This window comes from Acinonyx jubatus, chromosome D3, assembly GCF_027475565.1.
Source record: "Acinonyx jubatus isolate Ajub_Pintada_27869175 chromosome D3, VMU_Ajub_asm_v1.0, whole genome shotgun sequence".
Classification (NCBI taxonomy): Eukaryota; Metazoa; Chordata; class Mammalia; order Carnivora; family Felidae; genus Acinonyx; species Acinonyx jubatus.
Genome location: NC_069392.1, coordinates 5,478,515 through 5,505,361, shown reverse-complemented (window position 1 = coordinate 5,505,361; position 26,847 = coordinate 5,478,515). Strand labels below are relative to the sequence as shown.

The following is a 26,847-nucleotide window of genomic DNA, read 5'->3' as shown; positions in this document are numbered from 1 at the left end:
GAGCCTCAGAACCCCGCAGTTACCGCCACCAAATGACGGGGAAACCGAGGCACAGGGCGGTAAGGCCCCTCGTCCAAAATTCCACAGCCAAGGTATCACTAAGGCAGCGCAGAAACGCAATCGGTCTGGCTCCAGAGCCTGTGCTCTTAGCTGCCCCTCTACACGGAGGCACAGAGAGATTGAGTAACTTGCCAGGGTCCACACAGCAGAAAGCGGAAGCGCCAGAAGTCAGACCTTGCACCTTTTGACTCGAATACATCCATTCAGCACAAGAACTACAAGAGCTCAGGCAAGTCCAGAAGGTCCCGGGGGACTCGGAGAAGTCCCTAGGAAGCCTGACAAAAGGCGAGGCAGGGAAGGTACGTCGGGACCCCAACCCCGGGAGACGCACAGGGAAAGATGTGGGGTCCTGATTCCGTGAGGGAGGGAAGCCAAGACCACAGAGGTGGAGAGGGCAGGGCACAGAGGGGTTCTGTGGGATTCCCCAGGCAACGCGCACGGTGTCCGGAAAGGCCGAGAGGGTGTCAGAAGCCGGCAGGGGAACGGCCAGGCCTCTGCCCGAGAGCACACCTGGAATCACGCCTTCCGCCCGCACCGTGAACCTCACAGCGGGCAGCCTGGAGGTGGCGGGCCAGCAGACGGGACGGCTCCCACGGCCCCTGAGTCCAGGGTCCTGCCACCCCAAAGGACAGGGGCTCCCGTCACCCCGCCAGGAGGAAAGACAGGACTACCGCAAACCCGCCCGGCACCTTCCACGGAGGCTCAGACCCACAACTCCGTACTTCAGATAGGAAAACCGAGGCTGCCCCCCCACAGGGCCAAGTGGACAGCCCAGTGTCACTCAGCAGGTGGGAAGGAACGGAGATTCAAGGCCAGACGTGGAGGTTCTTCTGGGCTCCAGGGCAGACTCGCCATCCAAGCAGCCCTGGGCCCAGGGCACATGGAAAGAAGCCTCTGGAACCAAGAGGTGCTACTCCTGAAGATAAGCCTGTGTGTGTGTGTGTGTGTGTGTGTGTGTGAGAGAGAGAGAGAGAGAGAGGGAGAGAAAGAGAGAGAGAGAGAGAGAGAGAGAGAGAGAGAGAGAAGACTGAGTCTCAGGAAGGTCACAGGTCACCGGGTCCAGGCCCCTCCCCTTCCTCCCAGCTTCCTGCCTTAGCTACTATGCAAGGAGCCAGGACCCTGGGCTCCCACCTGGCTCCTGGATGGGGCATTTTTCTCCCTGTACCTCGATTTCCCCTTTCTTCCACCCTCTGTCTTCTAGACTCAGAAAAGGGGGGCACCTCACCCCACCTGTAAAATCGGCTAATGGGAACATGTTAGAGGGCACGGGCTGCAGTGGGGAGGGCGGGCCTCCAGACTACAGACCCAATGCTGACCCCCCACCAGCCAAGGGAAAGTGGCTCCAGCCAGGACACATGCCCAGGACAGCAAGACCCACCCCCAGCCCGGGGTGCCCGGAATCCTTGCTCCTGCCTTTTAGGTGACAAGCAGGGTTGGGCTGCCCCACACAAAGCAGGGACCGGGGCCCCACTGCTGCCACCACACAGGACAGGAATGTCCCACCCCACCGCTGCCCCAGGGCCCTGCTCACCCCTGGCCTCAGCCTCCTGCCTGGAGTGGGTGGTGACTGCTGGGGCCTGTCCAGCCACATCCTGCGTCACTGAGAGCCCGGTGGGGGCAGAACAGGAGACATTATGGGTCAGCCAGTGACCCCAAATGACCGGGAGAGGGCCCAGCTGGGGCAAAGGGCAAGAAGGAAGGCGGGAGAGTGGGGCAGCGGGGGGTGGAGGGGGGAGGCTCTAGGCACAGGAGGACTTTCCAAAGCTGTGCCCACAGGGAAGAGGTGGGAGAGGGGTGGGAACCCAGCAGGAGGGGCCCAGCAACAAGAGAGAAGCCAAAGGCATCGGCCAGTGGCCCCCAGGAGAGGCAGCCCCTGCAGGCAGCTGCGGTAACGGTGAGGTAACAAGGAATAGCGAGAGCGAACGGACACGTCTGTCAGAGCGGGTGCCAGGCGCTGCCATAAGGATTTCATGCAGATCGTTATGCTTAATCCCCACGAGAACCCAGGAGACGGGTGCTGCCGTGACACCATTTTATAGATTAAAAAACCGAGGCTCAGAACGGTTAAGAACGTGGACCTTTCTCCTCGCCTACGAAACAGTCCCGATCCACAAATAGCATTCGAGACCCTCTCCGGGGTGATTCAGAGCAGCGAGTGAACTGTCCGCGTAGAAGGTTCTAAACAGAGCGTTTGCCCTGTGGCAAGGGCTCGGTAATCGAGGGTTTGCGGTCGCTGTTGCTGGGGACCCCGATACAGAAGGTGACGCTACGTAACAACGTGCGCCCCCAGGAGCACACTCCCGTGGCCCTGGGCACATGGTAGGTGCCCAGCAGGCAGTGGCGTCTGTGACCGGGGCTCAGAACCCCGAGGCTGAAGCGGACTGCCTCCCAGCAGCGATCTCACCTGAGGCCTGCGGTTTAGTCTCCTGGCCTCAGTCCCCTTGAGTGCAAAGTGGGGCACCGACGCCAGACGCTCTTTCACTGGGCCGGACGGAGGATCTGAAGACCACCCACAGGCAAGCTCTCGTCACAGGGCTCGATATGTGCCCGTTCAGCCCGGCTGGCTCTGAAAAGCATCCTGGTGGCCAAAATCCTCAAGAGGCCGCCGCATCTGGGACACCCTCCCCGCGGGGCCAGTGGGTTCACACGCTCACTGATGGAAATGCCCTCCCACACCACTTCCTTTCTTCTCACGAAGAGGAACCACGCCAAGCAGTCCACACGCATGCACGCACACACACACACACACACACACACACACACACACACACGGGCCAGCAGAGCCGGCCTCTTGCCCAGCTACGACCGCAAGGCCCCCCACACCCCCCTGCCGAGCAGCCAGTTGGTCAAACAGGGAGGCCCCAGACCCCGGGAGCCCTCCGGCAAGGCCCAAGGACACGGTACCCAGTAGGTGCCCAAAAAATGCCAGCAAAGGCCCATCCTCACGGCCACACCGCGCAGCGAGAGGCGCGGCAGGAAACGGGGTCACTGCGAGGAGAAACAAGGGTGCAGCTTAGGAGAGCCGGTCAAGGGCGCACACGTGTGCGGGCCAGCACGTAGACAGCACTCCTCTTTCCCCGCAGGCAGGTCGCCCCCGAGAGGCGGGGCGGCTCCTCGGTGAGAGGAACCGACACCCTGGATCCCCAAATCAGGGCTCCAGACACACGTTCCGAGCGTCTTCATCTCAGAGCCTCCAGTGCACGAGCCCCGGGGCCACGGCTCAGGGAGGCAAGGGGCTGTCAGTCAGCACCCGGGAGACCCCAATAAAGCCAAAAGGAGTCCAGGGGAGGCTGGGCTGCCAGCAAAGCGTATACAGCAGGCGTCCCGTGTCCGTACACAAATTCTACAGCTGACTCAGAGAGGCAGAGATCCCAGCTCAGCCTGGCCCCGGTCTCCATCACCCCCCTCCTTTAGAGCGGGGGCTAAGAGATTTTACCAGAATGTCCAGAGGCCAGTGGTCCCTGCCGTGACACCCCAACTCCCCTCAGGGGACCCAGTGAGCCCTGGCTTGACCCCGTCAGAGCCACACCAGCCCTCACGGGGACTCGGGGAGAGAAGGCCCCAAAGGTGGCCCCGGGCATACACCCCCCCCTTACTCACCGTGTGGGGCCGGGCGATCTGCACAGGGTAAGAAATGCCATGGGGCGGGTAGCGGGGCTCGGTGGCCCTCCACGTCTGCGCCACAGGCTGCGTGGACCCCGACATGGCGGCGAGCGTCTGGGGGCTCTGGGGCCCCAATAATCTCCCTCTCGATGGCCACCAAGGTTAAAAGCCAGTCCTCCTCATCTGCTCATGGGCCGCCCTGTCACAGGAACCTGAGAAAAAACCAGAAAAGAAACAAGATCAGCCACGGGACAGTGTTCCCTCCAAGGACCCTGGTGGGGCCCCCTAATAGTTCCTTTGGTCCCTGAGGAAAAGCAAGCACACAGGTCCTCCTGACCCTCCTCCTCCTCCAAATCGCTGGGCGCTTCCTGCCCACCGACAGCAGGAGGTGGCAACATGGCTTCTGGGGGACCCCTGAGCCACAGACCAGGCCAGACACGCCCCCCCCCGCACCCACGACCAAGGCCCTGGCTCAGCAGGCACAGGAACCCCAACCCTGTGAACACTGCCCCACCATTCCCCGAAGGGTCCCAAGCCCCCACGGCCCACCCAACCTCACCCCACGGCCCCTGCAGATTTCCGAGTCACCAGGGCAAAGTTCTTGGAAAGCACCCAGTTCAGGCAGGCAGCTGGGGGCCTGTCCTGAGAGGCGCCGCCAGGGTGAGGCGCACGGTTGCGTCCCTGGCCACGGTGGGCAGGGTCAGCTCGGGCAGGACACGGGTCACAGCGTGACCCCGGGCAAGGCCGGGCCTGCCTGGGCCTCCGCACGACCCCGTGCAGGAGCAGAGCTGGGAGTGGGGGGACTGGGCAGCCGGGGGCCGCGTTGGGGAAACAGCTAAGGACCCAGACAAGAGCCGGGGCGGGGGGAACGGACAAACTGTACCTTCCATGGGACAGAAAACACCCATGTCCAGGCTGGAAAAAAAATCTCAAGAAGCAGTCCCGTGCTTTTAGAGCTAGGGAAACTGAGTCTCGGGAGGAAGACAGGACTCAAGGGCGCCAGGAGGCCCTTAGTCACAAGCTGCCTTTGCCCAGAAATCTCTGGGGGGGGCCTCCATCCCCCCACCCCTGGGCCGCCTGCCCTCGCCCACGGTGAGAGCCGGCCACGGCCACGGCCACGGCCACGGCCCCTCCCCCCTCCCCCGGCCCCGCACGTGCAGCCCCGCCCCCCGCTAGAAAAATCCAATATGGCGCAGGGGCCTGGCACCTGGACGCCCCGGTGCGCCGGGCAAGGCTGGGGCTGCATCTCACGACGCCCCTCGTCGCCCTGCCCCGGGTTCACAACTGTCCTTCTCCACGGGAAGACACCGGGCCCCTCCCCTGGCGATGGGCCCCGTGGCCGTCTCGAACTGGGACGGAGGGCTGAGGTCGCGGTGGTCAGAGGAGGAACGAGACCCCCATCTGAGGCTCTGGTGGCGTCCCCCTCCCCACCCCCATCTTTCCCGCCACTGTAGATGTGACCTTCGTTTCTGGAACCATCCTCCGGCCTCCCACCGGCGCGCGGGAAGTAGTCACGTGACCCGGGCCTGGCCAATGCAAGTCCTGCATCCCCCGGGCCAGGGATTGGTCGAGGGATGCGCCCACGGCCCAAACTAGGCCAATGAGAGGCAGTCTTGAGACTCTGGCTGGAGGAACCAGCTCGGCCCGGAACCAGGAGCTCGAAAGCCTGCGGTTCTGGGGGCCACCTCACGGCAGATGCCCGCCGAGCAACGACGCCGGCCGGCAGGAAGCCAGAGCGGAAGGGCGGAGGGAGCGCAGCGGGGTCCTGATGACAGCCAGGCCTGAAGGCGAAGCCTGCTCGCTCGCTTAGGAGGGCGGAGACGGCCGCGTGCTTGGCCTTCGCCGGCCCAACCTGGGTTTCTGTCGCTTGCCACCAGAAGTCTGACTCAGCCAGGGAAGGAAGGAGTCACAGATCAATGCACCTACGGGCACCTCAGCAAGTTGCCCACGTGGGCTTTTCCCAGCCACGGAGACAGGATGTGCCCTGTAATTTTTATAAACACGGGACCAAATCCTGCTCAGCTAACAGACGCTGTTAGTATCACTTCCCCTAGTACTGTCTCTGCAGTGGCTCCAGCCTAGTGACAGTGACGCTCTGATGGGGGGGCGGGGGGGGGGGGCTGCCCTGCCAGTTCCCACCGAGGGCAACGTGACATCTGTCCGATAGCCCAGAGACAAGAAACCGGCCTGGGGAGAGGGGCAGGTGTGGCCACTTCTGGACCCCGTTCCAGAATTCCCATTGCTCCCATCCATCTCGGAACCCAGTGGATCCTGGTCACGCAACACAGGGACGCAAATTCCGTTCTGCTTTCTCTCTGGGCTCTCCGAGGAGCTGAGGCCAGCACCTCGGCAGGGAGAGGCTCCCACTGGTCGCCCCTCCTCCAAGCGCAGTGGGGGAGCTTCCAAATGGCTGTTTGATTTTGCATTGCATAAGGCGGCAAAGAAGTCTGATTTACCCGCAGCTTTTCTAACTTCCTTTGCCTAGCAAGACGCCAACTGGAGATGGCAGGCCTCTGCCAGATGCTCACGCGCGCAGTGCACGTGGGCTCCAGAAGCCGGGGAGGTGACACCTTTCCAAACCAGCCCTGGAGAACCCTCAGCGGCACCCCACCCTCCTCACACCAAGGCCAGGGTCTGGCCGGGTTCCCATTCCCTCAAGACTCATGGTGTGTCGGCTGCCAAGCTCAAGGGGCCTCAGCCATCAACAGGTCACCCTGGCACTCCCTGGCCCCGTGTCCTCACATCTAGGTTGTCCCCAAAGCCAAGGGACTCTGGGTGCCCCCTCCATTCACCACGAGCTTGTTTAATAAACCCAATTTCCACCCCTCCCAACCTCAGTCACATTTCTTGCCAGCTCAAAAAAAAAAAAAAAAATTTTTTTTTTTTTTTTTTTTAGGAAAACATTTTGGTGGTTCCTCCAAAAGTTAAACACAGAATTACCCAATGACCCAGCATTTCCAGTCCTGGGCACATTCCCAAAAGAACTGAAAACGGGACTCGAACAAATACGTGTATACGAACGTTCAGAGCTGCACTATTCACAACAGCCAAGAGGTGGACACCGCCCAGGAGTCCATCAACAGACGAACGGATAAACAAACTGTGGTCCATCCACACGGTGGAACGCGACTGAGTCACAAAAAGAAATGAACTACTGCCACAGCCACACCGCGGGTGTGAAAACATCACGCCGCGTGAAAGGAGGCGGTCACAAAAGGCCAGCTGGCGTGGGAGTCCCCTTACAGGAAGTAGCCGGAATAGGCAACCCCATAGAGACCCGAAACGGACTGGTGGCCGCCAGGGCCGAGGGCGTGGGCAGTGACTGCTAACGGGCACCCGGGCTCTCCACGCGGGGATGGAAATGTGTTCAAATTAGACACAGGTAGTATTTGCATAACACTGTCAATGGAAAAACAAATGTCTTCCTCAAGGTTTCAATGTGAATGACAAGGAAAACTAGGACGCACCTCCATCAAAGATGGGGGTAGGAGAGGGGTGAGGGAGACCCCGGGGGATTCAGCAGGGTGCCCCGGATCTGGTCTGGGCTGGAAGGCCTTCTGAAGAACGATCGAGGCTGCGGCCAGTCTCGGCACAGCGGCCCCAATACCACCGCGGATCTGGTGGCTTCGGGGTCAAGAGAGGGTAGCACGCATCCATTTATGGACAGAAACTTCGGGGTCCCCGCTGCGCACTGAGCCCCACATGAGTGAATGAGGCGGAGCCCAGCTGCCGAGGGTCTCGGTGCCCCGACCGGGTGGGAGTGGGGTGCAGCAGGGAGCAGAAAGCAAACAGTGACCTCGGAGATGGACGCTCAGGCTACTCCAGCCTCGGGGAGGGCGAGGGGGTCTCGGGGAGAAGGGGGAGAAGGGAGAAGCTCCCGGAGTGGAGCGGGCACAAGACAGCCAGGGGGGAGGCAGGGGGAGGCGGCCACCTGAACAGGAGCCCAGAGGTGAGACCAGGCACCCCGTGCTTGAGTAACTGATTGAGTGAGCACGAGGCAGGTGGGGGGGACAGTCACTCAAGGCCCACGGGCCACGGCAAGGATGGGTTCTGTTCTAAGGGCTCTGAGGAGCCACAGACGGTGGTTGGGGAAATGAAGAGTCAGTGTGTTTTATTTTATTTTTCTTAATTTTTTAACATTTATTTATTTTTGAGAGACAGAGAGAGGCAGAGCATGAGCGGGGGAGGGGCAGAGAGAGAGGGAGACCCAGAATCCGAAGCAGGCTCCAGGCTCCGAGCTGTCCGCACAGAGCCCGACGCGGGGCTCGAACTCACGGACCGCGAGATCGTGACCTGGGCCGAAGTCAGTGTGTTTTATAAGCAGGCGCCACACAGAGCCGGGAGACCTCGGGGCTCCTGCGGGCATCCAAGCAAGAGACGACGCTGGCCGGATCGGAACGGCAGCACCAGAGAAGGAGAAGCAGGCACAGCCCAGGGAAGTCGGGAAGGAGCTCCACCCTGGGGTGGAAGAGGCAAGTGGCCTCCCGGGGACGGGGGCCCTCTGTCCCCTCGTGAGGCAGGAAGCCTCACACCTCTGAGCCTCAGTTTCCTCGGGTACGCGTCCACAATTCCAGCTCCACCAGCCTGCGAGCAGGACGGCATGCTTGGGAAGCAATGCCATCACGCCTGGTAAACAGCAGGCGCTCAATGAGGCAAACTCAGCAAGGGCAGGGCTCGGAGGAGACGAGACGGCCCTCAAGCGGGGCTAAGAAATGGCTGAGCCAGGTAGCGTGGGATACTTCCGAACCCCAAAGCCCCAGTCCGGGCCTCGCACGTCCAAGCCACAAACCAGGGCACTAGGGCCGCCGAGCCAGGCAGAGGAGGGCCAAGAACTCCAGTCCTGCACGGGGCCTGACACGAATGGTCCACGGTGGGGACCACCCACAAACAGCACAGGGGCCCCAGGGTGGCCCTCTACTGCACCTGCCCCAGAGGCAGCGGCCCACCAGAGAGCCCTGCGGGCCCCACGGGGCCGCTCCCCACAATCCTGACCTCACAGCCCGTGTTCCATCCACTGCGTGGCTTTCCGCCCAAATCTGCAGGAGGAAGCTCACCGCTGTGGGTTTTGTCTGCCTTGCCCCCGCTGCATCCCACAAGCCTACCGGTGCGCCTGGCACACAGCAGGTGCTCAGCAAGGGAACCTGTCCAGGCAGGTGCCAGTAACGCCAGGTGAGGCCAGAGCCCTCCTGCCCCCACATTCCTCTCCGGCCCCAGGCAGGACGCTGAGGCCCCACTGAGGCACATTCCATAGATTTTCCGTGCCGAGTGCGGCCCGCTTCAGCTCCAGGGAGGGCGGATTACAGCAGGTCTGGGCCGGGATGGCTCCGAGAGCGGGCGGGGGACGGACGTGCGGGGTGCCCGTTAAGGTGCCTGGGAGCCTTCAGACCTGAGCCCAGGCTCTGGAGAAGACGAAAGGCCAGCTGTCTGCGCCACCCAATGCCTGAGACTTTCCCGTAACTAGTGGGCACCGACGTCAGAACCCGTGGCAGGTGGGGGAGCCTCAGAATGAAAACTCAGCTGTCAGCCGGAGAGAAGCCCCCAGCATGTGCACACACACGCGCGCTCGCCAGAAACCTCCAGAACCCTCCAGAACCCTCCAGGGTGCTCGGAGAAGCCACAGGCCCCACACAGGGGACCTGGTCTCTCGTACCCCCACCCTGCCAGCCTGTCTAGGCTGGAGAGACAGTGATGCACTGGGAACGCCGTGGCCTTCCTCGCCACGGCTCTTCAGCCTCCAGAAGGGCGTGGGACCGCTCAGCAGCTACTGGACAAATGTTTGGATCCACTGGCGATTCCCCTGCAAGGGCCTGGCACACAGAGGTGCGCTGGCTTCCCGGAACCTGGGTGAACAATGCACCACAAACAGGATGTGGAGGGGCGCCTGGGGGGGCTCGGTCGGCTGAGCATCCGCCTTCGGCTCAGGTCATGATCTCGTGCTCTGTGGGTTCGAGCCCCGCGTTGGGCTCTGGGCGGACAGCTCGGAGCCTGGATCCTGCTTCAGATTCTCGGTCTCCCTCTCTCTCTGCCCCTCCCCCGCTCACGCTCGGCCTCTCAAAAATAATTAAATGTTAAAAAAAAAAAAAAAAAAAAAAAGGAAGGGCTGAAAACAACAGAAATGCATTCTCTCACCGTTCTGGAAGCCGGAAGTCCCAAATCAAGGTGTAGGTCAGGGCCACGCTCCTCCCCCGAGGCTCCGGGTCAGGGTCGGGGGAGGGATCCTTCCGGACTCGGACAGCAGCGAGTAGCCCCGGGCATCCCTTGCTTGCGGCCACCTCTCTGCTGGTCCTCCCCCGAGAAGGATCCCAGTCATTGGATCAGGGCCCACCCTCATCCAGTTGTGACCTCATCTTAACTAATCACATCTGCCAAGACCCGCTTTCCAAATAAGATCATGTTCCCAGCTTCCAGGTGGACATGAATTACGGGGGGAGACGCGCATTTCACCCGATACGGTAGGTGCTCGATGCATATTTGCTCGGCCCACTGCTATAATCCGGAGCCTGGCACGCAGGAGGATCCCACAGATGTGTACCGAGCAGAAACCGCCTGGCCCCGGGAGCACGGAGCCCCGGAAGCCAGCACGGGGGATGTGAGCACCGAGGCTGTTCTGGGATGTGACGTTACGAGGTGGCAGAAACGCCAGCTAGAAGGAAGCGGACTGTTTACGCCTTGAGTTTCTAGTTTCTGGCGTGCCGAGAAAATGGGGAGCCGGCCAAGTACCAGCTCCACCTTCCACAGGGCCTCCGTGCTCAGGGATCCGGCTCTCAGCTGAGCCCTGGGACACAGAGAACCCCGTGGGAGGCGGCCCCGGTGAGCCCAGAGGAGCCTGCCCGGCCCACGAGGGCAGGGGGGTGAAGCCAGAATCCCTGCCCCCTCCCAGGCAGCTCCCCGCCGTCAACCACGATTACAGGAACCTTCGTGGGCAGGTTCTGAGACGCGGCCGCGAGTAAAAGACCCCAGACCCCTGCCTTCACAGAGCTGCCATTCTAGCAAGCCAGACCGGAGTAGTTACAGGAATGTTGGGAGGTGTCTGCGGTGTGGGGAAAACGAGAAGCATGAGGAGGGTAGACAGGGGATGGCTGGCGGCGGGGCGGGCATGGAGAAGGAGAGAGAGGGGAGAAAGGAAGCATGCGGATGTCTAGGGAAGCTGCTCCAGGCAGACGGAGCAGACAGTGCAAAGGCCCTGAGGTGGGGAGGGAATGGCCAGGGGGCCGGGATGGCAAGAGTGGAGTGAGCAAGGCCCCTGTGAGGTCACACGGGCTTTCACTCTGAACGAGAAAGGAAGGCGCCACCCTCTCGGCAGGGGTGATGTTCGGGGTCTCCTGTACCAAGCCTGCTCCTCGTGCCCCTGTGTTAAAGGAAACTTCAGCTGTGCCCTCCGTCGGGGAGGAACCCACCTGGAATCCTAACGCGATTAAAGCCACCATTCAGGGTCCCCTAGAACACAGGTCCCTATCCAGCAGGAGTAAAACTGGCCTCCTTGCCCCTGACACGACCTCTCCGCCCCAAGGAGGAGCCAGGGACCCAACCACGGCCTGCTCGTGGCTCTGCCCAAAGAGCAGCACCCCTGAGTGGCCCAAAGTCACGTACGGCTCAGCTCAGAGCACTGCCCTCAGAAATGCCACCCGCCCACCCCTAAATGGAGACCAGCCAAGACAAGCCGGTCCCAAACGGGGTCTCTGCCTCATTCTGGCCAATGAGGCACTGGGGGCGGGCGGCGGCCACAGCAGTGGACCAGCTGGACAAAAACTCCGGCCAACCAGTGACAGGCCTGTCCCAACACAGAAAGCACCTCTTCATCCCAGGTACTTCACAGAAGACGGATGGAGCGGGAAGGAGGAGTGGGTGGGTGGGTAGAAGAAGGAGGGAGGGAGGAAGGGGAGAGCGAGGGGGGAGCATGGATGGAGGAATGACGGATGGACAGATGGACAGACAAATCAACAGATGGACATCAATTTTATTTTCTTTAGTGTTTACTTTTGAGAGAGAGAGAGAGTGCGAGTGGGGGAGGGGCAGAGAGCAAGGGAGACACAGAACCCGAAGCAGGCTCCAGCCTCCGAGCTGCCAGCACAGAGCCCAACGGGGGGCTCGAACCCACGAACCGCGAGATCATGACCTGAGCCGAAGTCGGACGCTTAACTGACGGGGCCACCCAGGCGCCCCAGATGGACATCAATTTAACTGTGCCACTGTCCACAGAGCCCAGCGTGCCTTTATTCCACAAATACGCCTACATCAGGCTCCCCGCCAGCCACTGTGGGAGACACACACGAGCACCACCCCCCTCCAGAATCCCCAAGCCTGCACAACTGCCCCCCAAGTACCAGCCTGCTGGGCACAGAGGACCCTAGAGAAAACCGCCTCCAGTCTCCAACTCCAGAATCAGAACAGGGAGGGACAGGTGCAAAGATTCATCGAGAAGAGATCTCTCAACAGCTCAACACCCACAGAAGAGTCCCCAAAACGAGGGCTATGGCTCAAGTACTCTCGGCTACTAGAAACACGGGGTGGGGACGAGTTAGCCACAATGACGATGGCAATGTTAGTCACCCGGCAGGTACTGTTACGATCCCCATGCTGCAGATGAGCAAATCGAGGCTGGGTGAAGTGAACTGACCAAATGGCAGAGCAAGGCCCTAGTTAGGAGGGTATGCAGGCCTGGGGGGACCCGCGCCCAAACACAGAGCAGACAGAGAGCTTCTCGAGGGGGGATGAGCATGGGGTCCAGGCATCCGGTGAGATGGGCAGTGGCCTGAACTGAGCCCACTTCTGACGCTTCAGGGGAACAACAGCGAGGGTCGTGGGGACAAAAGCTGCCGCCGGTCCACACGGGGGACCAGGTCCAAGGACAGAGAGCCCTGGACTGGCCACAGCCCGCGCCAACCTTCCAGGGAAAACCAGAAGCCTGGTACCGAACACACCCCAGGCAACCTACGCCAGCTCACACCTCCCCTAAAAGGGATCCCCAGCCTCGGCTAGAATTTCCACCGCCCCCAGATGCTGCCTGGTGCCCTCCCGGGGTCCTCAGACCCGCCTGAGAGTCTGTGGTTCTACAGGTGGCATTCTTCGGGCACCCACACAGAGGAAGGCCCCGATTTCCCTCACCGAACATGACTGCCCCATTCAACAGATCAGGAAACCGAGGCTCAGAGAGGTGAACTCACTCACCCAAGGTCATGCAGCCAGAAGGCACCCTGGTCCAGCCCCACACACCCTCCGAAGTTAGCAGAAGAGGGCCACCGAGGAGGCCCATTTCGGTCTCCGATTTAGTTGGTACCTTCGTGTCCACTGGGCTGTGGCCAGCTCGGCCGCCCAGCCCTGCTCCCCCGCCATAGCCAGATCTGCTCAAAATCGCTTCCTCCTGGACTCCCTTCCCCCTCCCCCTCTTAATTTTAAAAGGAAGAGAGAGAGAGAAGCCACAGTCATGACAAACCCTCCCGCACGCCAGGTCACAGGGTCCCCTACGAGAACCCTTGCCTCGAGACGCGCCCTCCCTCTTGGGTATTTCACAAACATTACGCTGGATTTTTCCTGGCTCTTCCTCATTAGGTTCTGAGCACCCCGGGAGGGACGTGTTTTCCATCTGGCCTTCCAAACAGCAATTTTTTCTGCAGAGGGGGAAGAGGGGGAAACCAGAGAAGAAGCTGGTGTCTGGGCAGTGGGGGGGAGGGGGGCGGGGGGGGGGGGGACGCTGGCACCAGCTGTGCGACTGGGCAAAGCGCTCGACCCTCTGCCCCGGGGGCTTGGAACAGAGCGGACTGCAGAGTGGGAAGCAGGGACCTGACTCGGCGAGCCGTGTCGGGGCTCAGCGTGGTACCCGCTCGCAGTGAGCGCTCGTCCACACAGGGGGCGGGGCGACCACATACGGATCCAGGGTGCCGGGATCGCAAAGGCTGCGGGGCTCGGGGTCCCGGATCCGTCCACATCGCTGCCTGGACGGCGACGAACCAACAACCAAGGAGTCAACAGACCACAGATCACCGCTCTGGACATTCTGCTGAATGAAGTGAGCCAGACACACAAAAGGGCAAAAACGCTGTACGATTGCGCTTACAGGAGGCGCCCGGCCTAGTCATCTTCTAGGGACAGAGAGTAGAGGGGTGATGGCTAGGGCCTGGAGGAAGGGGTACGGGAAGTAATGGCCCCTTTAAAAATGCCCGAGACCTGAACGTTTTTGTGATGTGTATTTTACCACAACTTAAAAATTAAGTAATAACAAAAACAAAACAGAAGCAAAGCGCACACCTCCTCCAGGAAGGCCTCCCTGGTTGCTAGCCAAGGCAACCAGCTGGGCTGGTATCCTCTGTGGTGGTTTCCGCTGCCCTGGGGGCCCCGTGGAAGAGCCGGTGCCGCCCAAGGCCCTGCCAGGGGTCCCGGCACAGGGCAGCAGCCCCTCCCGGCCAGGCACTGAGGGGGACCACAGTCAAGGCCTCGTTGCCTGTAGCCCACGTCGCCCCCAACCCAGGCAGCGTCAGGAGAGGGTTGAAAGGCCCCCCGAAAGCCACGGGGACACAGGGAGGGGCTGACCGTCTGCCGGCTCCGCCCATCACTCACCAGGACCCGGAGGGTGGAGGGGGCCGCGGCGAGGGGGCGCGCGCGGCAGACTCCGGGTTCCCACAAACTTCCCTGCGCAACATCTGGCAAACGTGTCCGCAGCCGCGCAGCTGCCGGAAACGCCTCCTCCCGTCCCGCCTCCACGCACGCTGGGCCCCCCAGGACGGCTTTCTGAGGAATTTATGGGGTCGTCCTGAGTATTTCGGGGCAGATCTCTGGGGGACGTCCCCCACCACGTGTGAAGGAGGACAAATGTTCCCGCTGCTAAGAATAGCTTCGCAGCGGCGCCCGGGGCTGGGAGCCCACCCCACCCCCACCCCCCCAGCAGCTCCCCCCTCGCATCATCCCCCCTCCCCACCTTCCACCAATGCCACCCAGGTGCCAGGCCGCGGGGGAAGGGCCCATTTCGACCAGCTCCCTCCAAGGCTCAAATGCGGATCACAGCAGCCCCTGCGATTTCCCCGAGGGCTTTCGCTGATCAGTGAGTGTCAAGGATCAAGAACCCAAAAGGCCCTCCGGGCCCTGCAGCCAGGAGCCCGCAGACGAGCGAGCACACAGGCCTCAGGGCCCGGAGCGGGAGCACGCTTCTGGGATCCGATCACCAGTCCGCGGAGGGAGCAAGATTAACCCGGCTCCGGTGGGGGGAGAGGTCCCAGGGCGGAAATAGGGAGGGGGAAACAGCGAGGAGGGCTGAGGATACCACGCCAGGCCTAAGTCTCACGGAGGAGAGGGGCAGGTGGGGGCTGCCTGTGTCAGGGGGTGGCCGCTGCTCAACCCCAGCCGGGCATCCTCGCCCCTGGAGAACGGGGCCCAGGGGATCACAGCGTCCAATTCTTTCCGGCAAAGAATGTCTGACTTTGACACATCCCTCAATTTACAGTTTTTATTTCAAAAACGTGGACCAAAAACCCAACCCAATAAATCAGTCTGACATCCAAATACAGCCCGTGGGCTGCCAGGATGTGACCTGTGGCTTCTGACATGTGGTCAGCTGGAAACCACAAGAGAGGGCCCAGCAAAGCCCAGGGGAGCTTGGGGAGCAGGGAGGCCGGTGACAGGCAGGAATGTCCTCCCACGTGGCTTGGAGGGGGACCTGAGAGGCCCCTAATTAAAACAGGGAGTGGGAGGGGCTGGGCCCACTTACCCAGTGAGTCTTAAATAACACGCCCCCTCCCCAAAGGACACACACTGGCCGTGAAAGGGGGGCTGGGCAGGGACCCCGAGCTGGCTCATGTCCAACACATGGAGTGAGCCGGCCGTGGCCAGCAGCTCTTGCCTTCGCCCACCCAGCACCCGCTGCTTGCAAACTGTACCCTTATGTCCTTGAGGCTACGACCCCTCCATTCTGGGCTCTGAGGGAGGCTGACTCTGCCTCCCGGGTCTGGCCAATGAGCACAGTCTCAGGAGCACCACCAGGGCCACCACCAGAACCACAGCCACCGTCACTGATTTGGGGAAGGGCTTAACTCTCAAGCTGAGCCCGTAAAGTTCACTCCCACGATTTCTGTTGTAACAGTGGGGACGACAAGGCTTACCTTCCACTGGGCTAAATTGTGATTGTTAGGCTACCAGGGATTGGACACGGGGAGCCCCTTGTCACCTGAGCCCCTGGATCGAACCATGCCTGAAGCTCACCCTGATATCCTTTTGTGCTAAATGCCGGAGGAGCAGAGAGTCTGCCAATTGCAACCAACACACCTAAGACAGAGACCCCCTGAAAACCCCAGCTCGAAGCCATGGATCTCCCTGGAATCAGATCTGCAGTCTCTGGTCCCCTCACCTGTACAGGTAGGGAGGTCTCCCAAGCCAGCCAGAAGGAAGCAAGAGGAAATAGATGGGATCCCCGGACAAGTTCAGCCTTGGAGGAAGGGGCTGGACAGGAGCCTGGGATAGGCCTACGTGGTCTCTCAGCCTGAAGAAACAGTCTCCTGGCCAGGCCTGAGCTATCAGTGGCCCGAACGGGGGAGCCGGCAGGCAGCCACTTTGCGGACAGAGGCTGCCCCTTCCTAGCTGACTCAGATCTGGGTCACTGCCCAGCAGCAGGCACGCCCCCACCCACAACATCCTCTGGCCTCTGGCCTCGGCTTCTGGAGGAATATCCCGAGGTGGGGAGCTGCCATGGCCCCTCTTTCAGACAGGGGCATTGTCCGAAGCCAGGAGGCCTTGCAGACTGCACCCACAGACACACCTTGGGCCCCATCCCTGCTGGAGCCTGTTTCCCGGCCTGGAGGGTGGCCAAGGCTCAAACCAGGAGCAGGTAGAGACCCTGACCCCTCAGCCCTGACCCCACGGGCGCTGACTTCTCCCACCATCCTCTTTTCTCTCCGACCTCCATGTAGCCACAAGTTGGTTACAGCTCCCGTTTCGCAGATGGGGAGACTGAGGCTCTGGGGGCAAAGAGGGCTCTTCGGTGTCCCACAGGCAGGAACAAGACCATGGAAAGATGAGCCAACTCCACCTCCAGATCCCAGGTCCTGAGCAGTCACGATAACAGACCCAAGGTGAGCGCCGTGCACTCATCACCGTGGCTAACTGCTAACACGGTGCTCACTCTCATCAGTTTATTTCATCGTCGCCATATCCCTGGAAGCAACACTGAGGCACAGAGAGCTTAAGTCACTTGCCTGCCAGGCTAGCCCTCTCCAGCACCCACCTCTTATCCATTACGTCCTGGGAATCCGTTGCCAGTGTCCCCAGCGTCCCAGCTCAGGCTGGCGGACACCTCTGCCTCTCCCTGATCAGGCTGCGGTTGGGGCCTCACAGGCCTTGTACCCAACATCACCCCTCACGGGTCCAGGCCAAGTGCTGTCAGCTGGAGGCAACCACAAGTCGCTACAGATGGGCCGTGGCCATCTCCACGTGAACCCGGCCGGCCCCCCGGGCCAGCCGCAAAGCACCACCCCGGGGTCCTGGAAGGAAAAGGGAGCAGCATCTTCAACCCCACCCCAGCCCCCTGGCTCTGCTACGTCCCTCATCGGGACCCGGAATCCTCATTCCCAGGGTCCCCGCTGCTTACTTCCCACCTCCCCACAACCCCAAAGGTAAGGCCCGTGAAGGCAGGATCCACACCTGCTGTGGCCGCAGGCCCTCCATAAGCGCTTGCTGAATCCGTGAGCCCTCCGACAGCATCCCTGCAGACTCTGAGCCGAAGCTCGAAGGCCACTTTGGAAATGGAGAAACTGAGGCCGAGGAGGGGTCGACTTACAGTCAGATCCTGGGGTGTCGCCTACAGCAGGCCAGCACGCCCCAAGAACTGATCCACGTTTACACCGCCGGCTCCCCCACCGCTCTCACTGTGGCCCGGGGCCCTGATCCCTTCCTCCTGGAAGCTGCGATGCCGGCCCATCCATCAGCCGTGGCTGGGGCTCCGGAGGCCGTCACCACCAAGGGGCCGCAGCGTGCCCGCTCTGGGCCTCGGGGTCTCCCCCTGTCCAGGGCACCCGGCAAATAAGGCAGCTTGCGGGGGAGGGGGATGACTGCGACCCAGGTGCTGGGTGAGTGGCCAGGCATGTGGGGGAATGAGTGTTCGGGGCTTGGGGGGGGGAGGGCCCAGCACGGAATCCGGGGAGCCTCCGGCCTCCTGGGTCACGTCCTCCTTAGCAGGGACGCCTGAGCGGGAAGGACGGCTGGCAGCAGGCAACACGCAGGTTCCGGGATCTGTGATTTGGGTTCTGGGCGAGGGAGGCGGGTTCCGGACTCCTCCGACGGGGAGGAGACCTCACTAGGTCCTGGCCCCTCGGCCTGGGACGCGGAAGGGTGGGGGTCCCTGGCCCTATGAGCTTCTAGGGCTGCTGTAACAAATGACCACAATCCAGGTGGCTTACAACAACGGAAATTTATTCTCTCCCAGCTCCGGAGGCCCGGTGTCCAACATCAAGGTGTGGGCAGGCCATGCTCCCTCCGAAGGCGCCCGGGGAGGATCCCTCCGGCCTCCTCCAGCTTCTGGCCACATCACTGCGGTCTCTGCCTGTCTTCACACAGCCATCCTCTGTGCTCTCTCTTCCGTCCCTCACAAGGACACTGGTCGCTGACACAGGGCTCGCTCGGGGAATCCAAATGACCTCATCTCAAGACACGTCTGCAAAGACCCTTTTTCCGAAGCAAGTCCCATTTAGAGGAGACGGGCATGAACGCGTGCGAATCTCTTTTTTTTGGGGGGGGGGCTGCCATTCAGCCCACTGCGCAGGCCGCGGCCTTTCCTGACGTTGCCCACCGATGGCGAGCTCGCTCCCTGCCGGGCCCCGGGCGCGGGGTTCGGGCCCACTTTCTCTGAGCGGTCACGGGGCCGCTGGGCACAAGGGCCTCCCTCACGTTTACAGGAAGCAAGGGACTCTCACACCTACGCCTCCGAGAGAGGGCCAGCCACGGATGACTCACCCCCATTTCACAGGCCAAGACGAGGCGCACAGTGGTTCAGCCGGGGAGCTGAACAAACGCAATCTGTTTGCTTCTGTGTCAAATGGAAACAAATCCCACTCCCGAAGGATGTCACAAGGTCCTGCAAGGAGAGCGCGTCCGCCACCCCCCCCCCCATGATCACGACTCTATTTATTACCGGCGGGGCCCAGCCCACACAGCTGCCCACCCAGCCTCCAGCCCCAGCAGAAAGGGCCCATTATGACATCACAGGCCGAGAATTATGTTATTAGCCTGGGAAGGAGGCTGGACCCAGGGACAAAGGGCTCATTGTCATGCAAATACCCAACTAGGAGGAAGGGGGGTGGGGGGGGCGGCTCTTCTAGTCTTCTAGCTTGTGAGCCACACTGAGAAACCAACGCCAGGCCTTCCAGAAGACTTTGGGCATCTCCTGGCCTCACATCTCGAAGAGGAGGGAGGGGGCCCCTTCCCACGGCTGCATACAAAATGCCATTTACCAGTTAATACTGTGTGCCTACAGCTGTGTGTCTTTGGGCAAGGTGCTTACCCTCTCTGTGCCTCAGAGGATCATTAGAAGAACTCCACAATGTGTGCTCAATGGTCGCCCTGCCCCATCAGCCGTCAGGACTTGAAACTGATGCCGTCAACACCCCTCCCCTGCACCCCAATGCCGTCAGGCCCCCCACTTTCCTGGCTCACGACCTCCACCTCTCTGACCTAGGAGGTCCAGACCTTCTGGAGGTGCCCGATGTGTTACTGCGGAGCCCTCTTGAACACAAACACCAGAACTGCTTTTCAAAGGCCCCTAGTTTTCCACGAATCCCCAAAAGGCATTCTCAACCCCCAGATACAGAGATACAGAACTCCAGGGGCGAAGGGAGGTGAACTCAAGTGAATTCCAGCCCCTGGGCCTGAGTCTCCCTAGCCAGAGCCCTGGGGGGGTGGGAGGGGGGTGGGGGGGGACCCACCCGGAGACACAGTTGAAGCGTATCCATCCATCCCCAGAAAGGCCTCATTCACCGCCAGGGGACGGGCCCACATCCACAGCCTGTGGGGGACACTGAGTCAGGCACAAGTGTCTGCTGAGCACCTAAGATGTGCCCAGTGCTGGGGACACAGTAGTGACCAAGATGAACAGATCCTGGGTGAAGGGGTCGGTGGGGGACGGGGGGGGGGGACACGGCGATGAATATACAACAAATCCCAAGTGATGATGGCACAAAGCGATGGCAGTGACTTTGGGGAGGTCGGGGCCCCACTCTGAAGGGTGAGGGTACAGGAAATACAAAGGTCCAGAGGCAGGAGCATGATTGGAGCTTCCAAGAAACAGCCAAGAGGCTCATGAGACCGTAAGGCCCCCTACTTAGCCCCCCTCCCTGGCCTCCAGGCTCTGCCCAGCAAAGCCCAGAAGCTGAGACCCTAAGAAGCCATGACTGGTGCCCCCGAGCCCCAGACACCGCCTCCACCGCTTGACATGACCGTGGATGCCCCTCTCGGTTCAGGCCCTGCCGGTGCCCCCTGGTCCCCAGCCCGGGATGGTCGGGACCCCTCCCAATCCTTAGGCAGAAGAGCAAGCCGTCCCTGGCATTCCCGGGACGCCCGAAGGCCCAAGTCACCAGTCAGCTGTGAGGGAGACAAAAAACCTCCAAGCCCCCCCTCAGGCACCTCTGGAGACCCGTCTAGCCTTGGATTAGCTTTGGCTGAACGGCAACGCATTTCTCATGCTTAAGCACCGGCTGGGGATCACCCCATCCCTCTAGGGTGGGCGGGCTACACCCCGAAGGCCTTCTCACCACTGCGGGAGGTGGGAAGGGGTCCAAGAGAAACCAGCACCTACCGCAGGGAACAGCAAGAAAGGAAACCATGCTGCCGGAGGACAGAGCAAGGAGGAGAGAGTTACTCAGAGAGGAAGTGAGTTTGGCTGTCACAGGAGTGACCCACAGGCCTCAGAGGTGGCTGAGAGGGGGCAGGCTCCGGGAGGGCCCAGGAAGTGAGAGAAGGACCCAGAGGTCAGGGCTCTCTGGCTTCCACAGTTCATGAGCCCAGCCACCATCCCCTATCCCAACCTCCAAGCCCAGCCTGCAGGTGAGGAGAGAAGGAGGAGGGGATCAGGGCTCAGAGAGGGCAAGGAACATCCCTGGGGCCACTCAGTCAAAGAACCTCCACACCCGGGCTCTGGCCGGGGTGAGCCCCAGCTCCAGCCCTTACAAACTCTGTGCCCTTGGGTGGGTCCCCTGGCCTGAGCCTCAGTTTCCTCATCTGAGAAGTGGGGATCACCCAGCGGCCTCCCATCCCACGGCTGATCCGGGCACGGAACAAGCTAGCACGGGGCGACCCCGTCAGGGATGATCACAATGGCGACAGCACATGCTGCTGGCACCTTCCTAGGCACCCGGCGCGCATCACCTCACCTCACCGTCACTCAAGCCCTCTGAAGCACCAAACGCTACGAGGAAACTGAGGCCTGGAGGGGCTACGCCCCTTGCCCTAATTCACAGAGCTGCCCACAGGCAGGGCTGGATTCGAACCCGGGACAGCCTGGCCCCGGCCTACGCTGCTTATCTCTTTAGATCACTGTAGGTTCGTGCGCAACCGTAAGAAACAATGCAGCGCAACCCCGTGCACCCTTCAGCCAGCCTCCCCCAGTGGTGTCGCCCCAACAGAACAGCCATTCGAGACCAGCAGCATCACCAGGAAACGGACTATTCAGACCTCACAGGTTCTACACACACTCATCTGGGTGCATGTGAGTGTGTGTTTAGCTCCATGCACCTGCACCTCAGGGCAAGTGGGAGGGGGGTCAAGTGTCTGAGACCCTCAGGGCAGGGTGGCTGCAGCGGACCCAAGTAGGTGCAGAGGGCTTGGGGGCAGCAAGGGGACACTGGTGGGGCCCCCTGCTACCGGGGCCTTGGCTGAGGTCCCCAGGAGAGGCCTGAGGACAACCGGACGGCGGGCAGCTGGCCTGGACACCCGGGGAACTCCCCGCCGGCTCCTGCTGGCCCGGGAGGAGAGGCCCCGAGCCAGCCACCGGCCCAGCATCCGGTGTCACTTACACACACAGGATGACTGCCACCCTCAGCGGGAGAGCCAGTCCTGCCCGCCCCAGGCCACACGGGGCAGTTGGGGTGCTCGGCCCACACTTGGGGCGGGATGGGGCGGAACGCGCTGGGACAGCCCCGGGGGACCCCGGCCCGGGCCCAAATGCAAGCAGAGCCTAGGGCTGAGGACCGTAGTTTCCAAGTCTACAAAACAGAAACGTTCTCGACAAGGAAGAAGAGAAAAATCGGTGGAGACCAAGGTGGAGCTAACTTAAATCCAAGTTTATGGTCTAGGCTAACGGAGCCCCCCCCCCCACCCCTGACTCCAGCCCACAGGGGCCCTGCGCAGGCCGGTCCTGGCTTTTTCCCAGGCACCCCCCCCCCCCCACGAAAGGCACTCACACCGTATGGACAAGACAATGGGGGTTCAACAACCTGCACACTGTCACAGCTTCCACGGGGGTGTGGCCCAGGGACCACTTATTAGCCCCCCCTCCATAAGCCACACACGACCACTTCTGGGGTAGAGACAGACGCAGTGTCCATTTGCCATGAGAAAACCGAGCCTCACAGCCAGGAAGTGTTCAACAGGGACCTGAACCCTGGCGGCCTGGCCCCCCCCCCCCAAAGAAACCAGGAGGCCACAGCTCCCCCTCAGCTCAGCCCAATGCCCGTACGACCCCCTCGACCGCCCCATTTTACAGACAAGGAAACGGAGGCTCGCACAGGTGAGGCAAGGCCACCCGGCGTTAAGAGAGGATAGAACCGGGAGTCAACGTCGAGTCAGTGGCAAGGCGAGCGATGCCGTCTGGGAAGCCAGCCCACCCCGGCCTCAGCTCCGGCCCCCGACGAGACGTGCCACCGCCTCCCGACAGCCCTGGCTCACCCAGACCTCAGGACAAATCGCTCCCTCATCCCCTGTGCCTGCAACTGAGGGCTCCTTGTGAGCTCAGGAAGCCCTTCCAACTTTCCAGTGTTTATGCCGGCTCCTCGCTGCCAGGTCCCTGGGCAAGCCTGGGCCGGTGGCGCTGATTTCAAACCAGACGTGGGCACCCGGCCAAGCGCCACCGCGGTGGGAGCCGGGTGCCGGGACAGCCACAGCGCTGCCTGCACCTGGCTCCCCTCCCCTGTCCCCTGCCCGCGGGGGAGCCCGCCCCCCCAGATCCCGAGCCCCCCCGCCCCCAGCCCCAGCAGCCACAGCACCGGGAGCAACCGAGCCCCAGGCTCTGCCACTCTCCCCCAAGGACGCGTGCACCCCTGCTCCGCAAGAGCAGCCGGGGCCCCACCACCCGCACACGCACACGCGCACACACACACACACACACGCGCGCGCGCGCGCGTCCACCCCCTCGGACACACAGCGGCCAGAAGCCCTTCCCGTCCCATCGCCCGCCTCTCGGCCCAGAGCGACTCCCGACCACTGTGACCGCCGGCTCTTCGTCCTCCGGAGCGCCACCCCCGGGCCACCACGGCCGGGGCGCGACCGAGTTCCACCCGGCGAGCCCCGCGGCCCCCCAGACGACGGCTCCCGCTCTTCGCCCGCCCCCCCTTCCTCCGCCGTGACCCGGCCGCACCGCGTCTCCCTGCCCACCCACCGCCAAGCCCAGAAACTTCTCTTACCCGAGCACATGACCAGCCTTTCACTCACGTCAGCTCCAAACACAACTTGAAGTAACTCTCCCACGGAAAAAAAAAAAAAAAGGAAAAGAAAAGAAAAGAAAAAGGGAAAGAAAGAAGTAAAATGTGCCAGCAAGTGGGTCAGTGGAGTCCACACACACAGACTGTTCTGCTGGCTTCCAGAAGATACTCCGCGTCCAACATCAAAGCCATCCTGCCTCCAGGACTGACACGGGGAGCGGCCGCCCGCCTTCCCGCGAGACTACGGGCGCCCCCCCTCCCCGGGGCTGGGGAGGCCCCAAGGCCAGGCCCGGCCCCCCACCCCGGCCCCCCCTGGCCCGCCGCCACCCCCCCCCCAGGCCCACCAGAGGCCCCACCGCCCGACCCCCGGGCCGGGGCCAAAACTCGGTGTCGGGGCCTCCGCCGTCCCTCCTCGCCTCCCACTGCTCCGGGCCTATAAACACAGAGAATTACATAAGGTCCACTCCTCTTGTTTGCAAGCCAAAAGTACGAGCTTTTTCTCCCAGCCTTGGCAGTAAGTAATAATTCCTCATCGCCATGGTAACCCTGGCGGGCTTCCAGCCGACACTCAGGAGCTGAAACGCCGGGAGGCCTTTTTATAGCTCGGTAGAAAAACCTCTTCACTATTCCCTCCTCGGCGGCGAAAGCGAGCTCCAGGCCCGAATTCTCCTACTTTAACCCGCTTCCTCCCAGCCCGACCGGCCGCCGCCGCCTCCTCCCCGGGCCCCCGGGGGTGACACGGTGGCCGCGGGGCAGGCTCTGCCCTGCGTGTAATCTCAGGAAAAGCAAACATGACCCCCTCGCGTTGGTATCCCCAACGAGGGGCATCTCGGTGACCACCCTGGAGGGTGAGAAAAGACAGCCAAGCGCACGCACACGCACGCACACGCACGCACACACACGCACACGCCAAAGTGGATGCTCTGGTGGTCAGCCAGGGCTCTGACCCTTGGCTGCAACCGGCCGCGTGAGTCAGAGACCAGTCTGAGCTCCTCTGGATGTCAACTTCCCATCTGCAGCAGGGGCAGGCTCAGCTCTGCTTCCCACAGGGCTCCAAGCCGCAGGATCCCCCCCACCCCCACCCCGGGGTCTCCAGATTCACGCCCCTGCCCCCAGCAACCAGGACTCCGGCATCCCGAGTGACGACAAGGGGTCCCCCGGGGATGCAGGGCAGGGGGCACGGACTGGAGGCCGGACCACGTTCGATGCGTTGCAGAGGCAGAGAGAAGGCTTGTGTGGAGCGAAGCAGAGTCAGAAGATGAGGTCAGGGGGTAACAGGAGTGGAAGAGGAAGTGGGTCACAAAGACTCCGGGCAAGTCACTCCATTCCCAAAACTGGAAAGGCTCCCGAGAGTAATCACGGCAAGAAAATGTTAGTACTCATCATGCCATGCGCCCAGCGCCGTGAAAATGCGCTTCACCTGTGAACTCGTCTGTCCCCACAGGGGCACGATAAAAGGCAGGTGTGCTTTTGAACCCCAAAATACAGAGGAGGAAAGGAGCCCAGAGAGGTTAAGCAGCTTGCCCCAGATCACACAGCTGGAACGTGGCCGAGCCCGGCCCACATTCACCCTGCCACGTGGTACAAGGAGCCACAAGAGGGTCTGGGGCAGATCAGATTTGCAGGCGACGAGGGTCCGTGGCCACTGGACCAGGCTGGGGACCAGAGCGGCTGCCAGGAGACCAGGGAGGAGGCCCCACAGAGGCCATATGTTGTTGACTTTTGTCAACTCACCCTCCCGCCTTTCCCAAGAAAACACCCCGAAGAGTATTTCCGAAGCTGCTGGGACCTGTCCTGAAAGCCCCGGTGGGGAAGCCTTACAGATGGAGAAACTGAGCCCCAGAGAAAAGCAGGTGGCACCAAGCCGCACTTTTAGCCCCCAGATCCGGGTGCCGTCGCCTGCCTACTGGCTCTTCTCACTCCAACAGTCTGACCGCAAGACTCAGGAACGGGAGAAACCAGCCCCAACAAAGCGGGGCCAGGAAGCAGAGTCTGAAGCGGCAAAGGCAGGACTCGGGGTGCCTTTTGTTCTTTTCTGTTTGTTTTGGACACAGACCTGCGTCCAGACCTTCGCAGAAGCTGGCCTGGAACCAGGAGGGACTTATCCACACCCCCACCAGAGCTATACATGCTTTGGGCAGGTTCAATGCTGGGCTGTGTCATTCCACGGTCACTTCTTTTTTTCTTTTTTTCTTTTTTTTTAAGGTTTATTTATTTTTGAGAGACACAGAGAGACAGAGAACGAGCAGGGGAGGAAGAGAGAGAGAGGGAGACACAGAATCCGAAACAGGCTCCAGGCTCCGAGCCGTCCGCACAGAGCCCTAAGCGGGGCTTGAACCCGCGAACCGCGACCTCATGACCTGAGCCGAAGTCAGCTGCTTAACTGACTGAGCCACCCAGGCACCCCCCACGGTCACTTCTTGGATGTCCCCACTCCCCCACCCCCAAGAAGCTGGGCCACACACGGTTTGTTGAGTGACTTCACGAACGCGGAAAATCATCAAAAACCAGCAAAGGGGACATGTGGCTCCTTCTAGGAGTTCAGAATAGGGCAGCATGAGGTCGACTACCCCGCAAAGGAATGCCTCGCCCTCCAAGCCTCCGGCCGAGACCATCTCCGGGAACTCGTCTGCCGGGCAAAGTCTGTACATCGGGAAAGATCACTGAAGGCTTTACGGGGTCACGCTTTGGTGGAGACCACGGAGGCATGGGTCGAGAGCCAGAGGGGTCCCCGAGTGCAGGCAGGAGGGGCCGTCAGCCTGAGGCAAGGCCCCTGCTTCTGCAGGCATCAGTGTGCTCAGCTGTGAAATGGGGGCACTCTACCTGCCGCCTCTCTCAGGGTCAAGAGAAGCCACACCCTTTGGGGGGCTCAGAGAACCACGGGGTCCAGCCCCAGTGAAAGGGACCCCCACCCACCCCCTCCCCAATTGGGGCAGGGTTGGGGAAAGAGAAAGAAAGAGCATGAGCTAGCAACGGGAGCCTGTTTCCACCTCCCTCTGCTATCCCACACCCCAGCGCCCCAAGACCCAGGCGGTAAGTGACTACGCCTCCCCGGGCAGCCTCGGTCCCTCATCTGAGCAGCCACTTACAAGACGGTTTCGTCAACGATCATCCACACAGCGCGATACGATGCGGCCATAAAAAAGGGAACGAGGCACCGACACCCTGCTCCGGCACCGATGAGCCTCGAAAACATGACGCTGAGTGTGCGAAGCCAGGCGCAAAAGGTCACACATTGTGGGATTCCATTGACAGGAAATTTCCAGAACAGACAGATCCGCAGAGACGGAGAGCAGGTGGTCGCCAAGGGCTGCGGGGAGGGGACAGAGGGGGTGACTGCTAATGGGTTCTGGGTCTCCTTTGGGGAGATGAAAATATTTCAGAACTAGACGGAGGTGTGGGTTGTAAGGCACTGCTTGTGAATGAAAAACTAACGAACTGTGCACTTTAAAGCGGTTAATTTCACAGGATGTGAATGTTGCCTCAGTTCAAACTAAATCAAAAAAGATGGCTTGGTTGAACGACCGCCATTCCGGCCCAGTTTACTAACTTTGAGCGTCAAGAGTCCCTGACCCCA

At 61.5% G+C, this 26,847-nt stretch overlaps 1 protein-coding gene across 26 annotated transcripts in view; it reads right to left on the bottom strand.

Moving 5' to 3' along the window:
* NCOR2 (nuclear receptor corepressor 2) overlaps positions 1–26,847 on the bottom strand; it is a 212,196-nt gene that overhangs the window by 142,785 nt on the left and 42,564 nt on the right. For 25 of the 26 annotated variants that reach the window (XM_053206160.1, XM_053206157.1, XM_053206158.1 and 22 more), the window contains one exon: positions 3,661–3,875. In XM_053206160.1, the coding sequence (XP_053062135.1) occupies positions 3,661–3,765 (105 nt within the window). In that variant the 5' untranslated portion in view covers positions 3,766–3,875. Of the gene's footprint in view, positions 1–3,660; positions 3,876–23,252; positions 23,566–26,847 lie in introns of those variants that run through there. The other variant, XM_053206154.1, reaches the window with a different exon arrangement.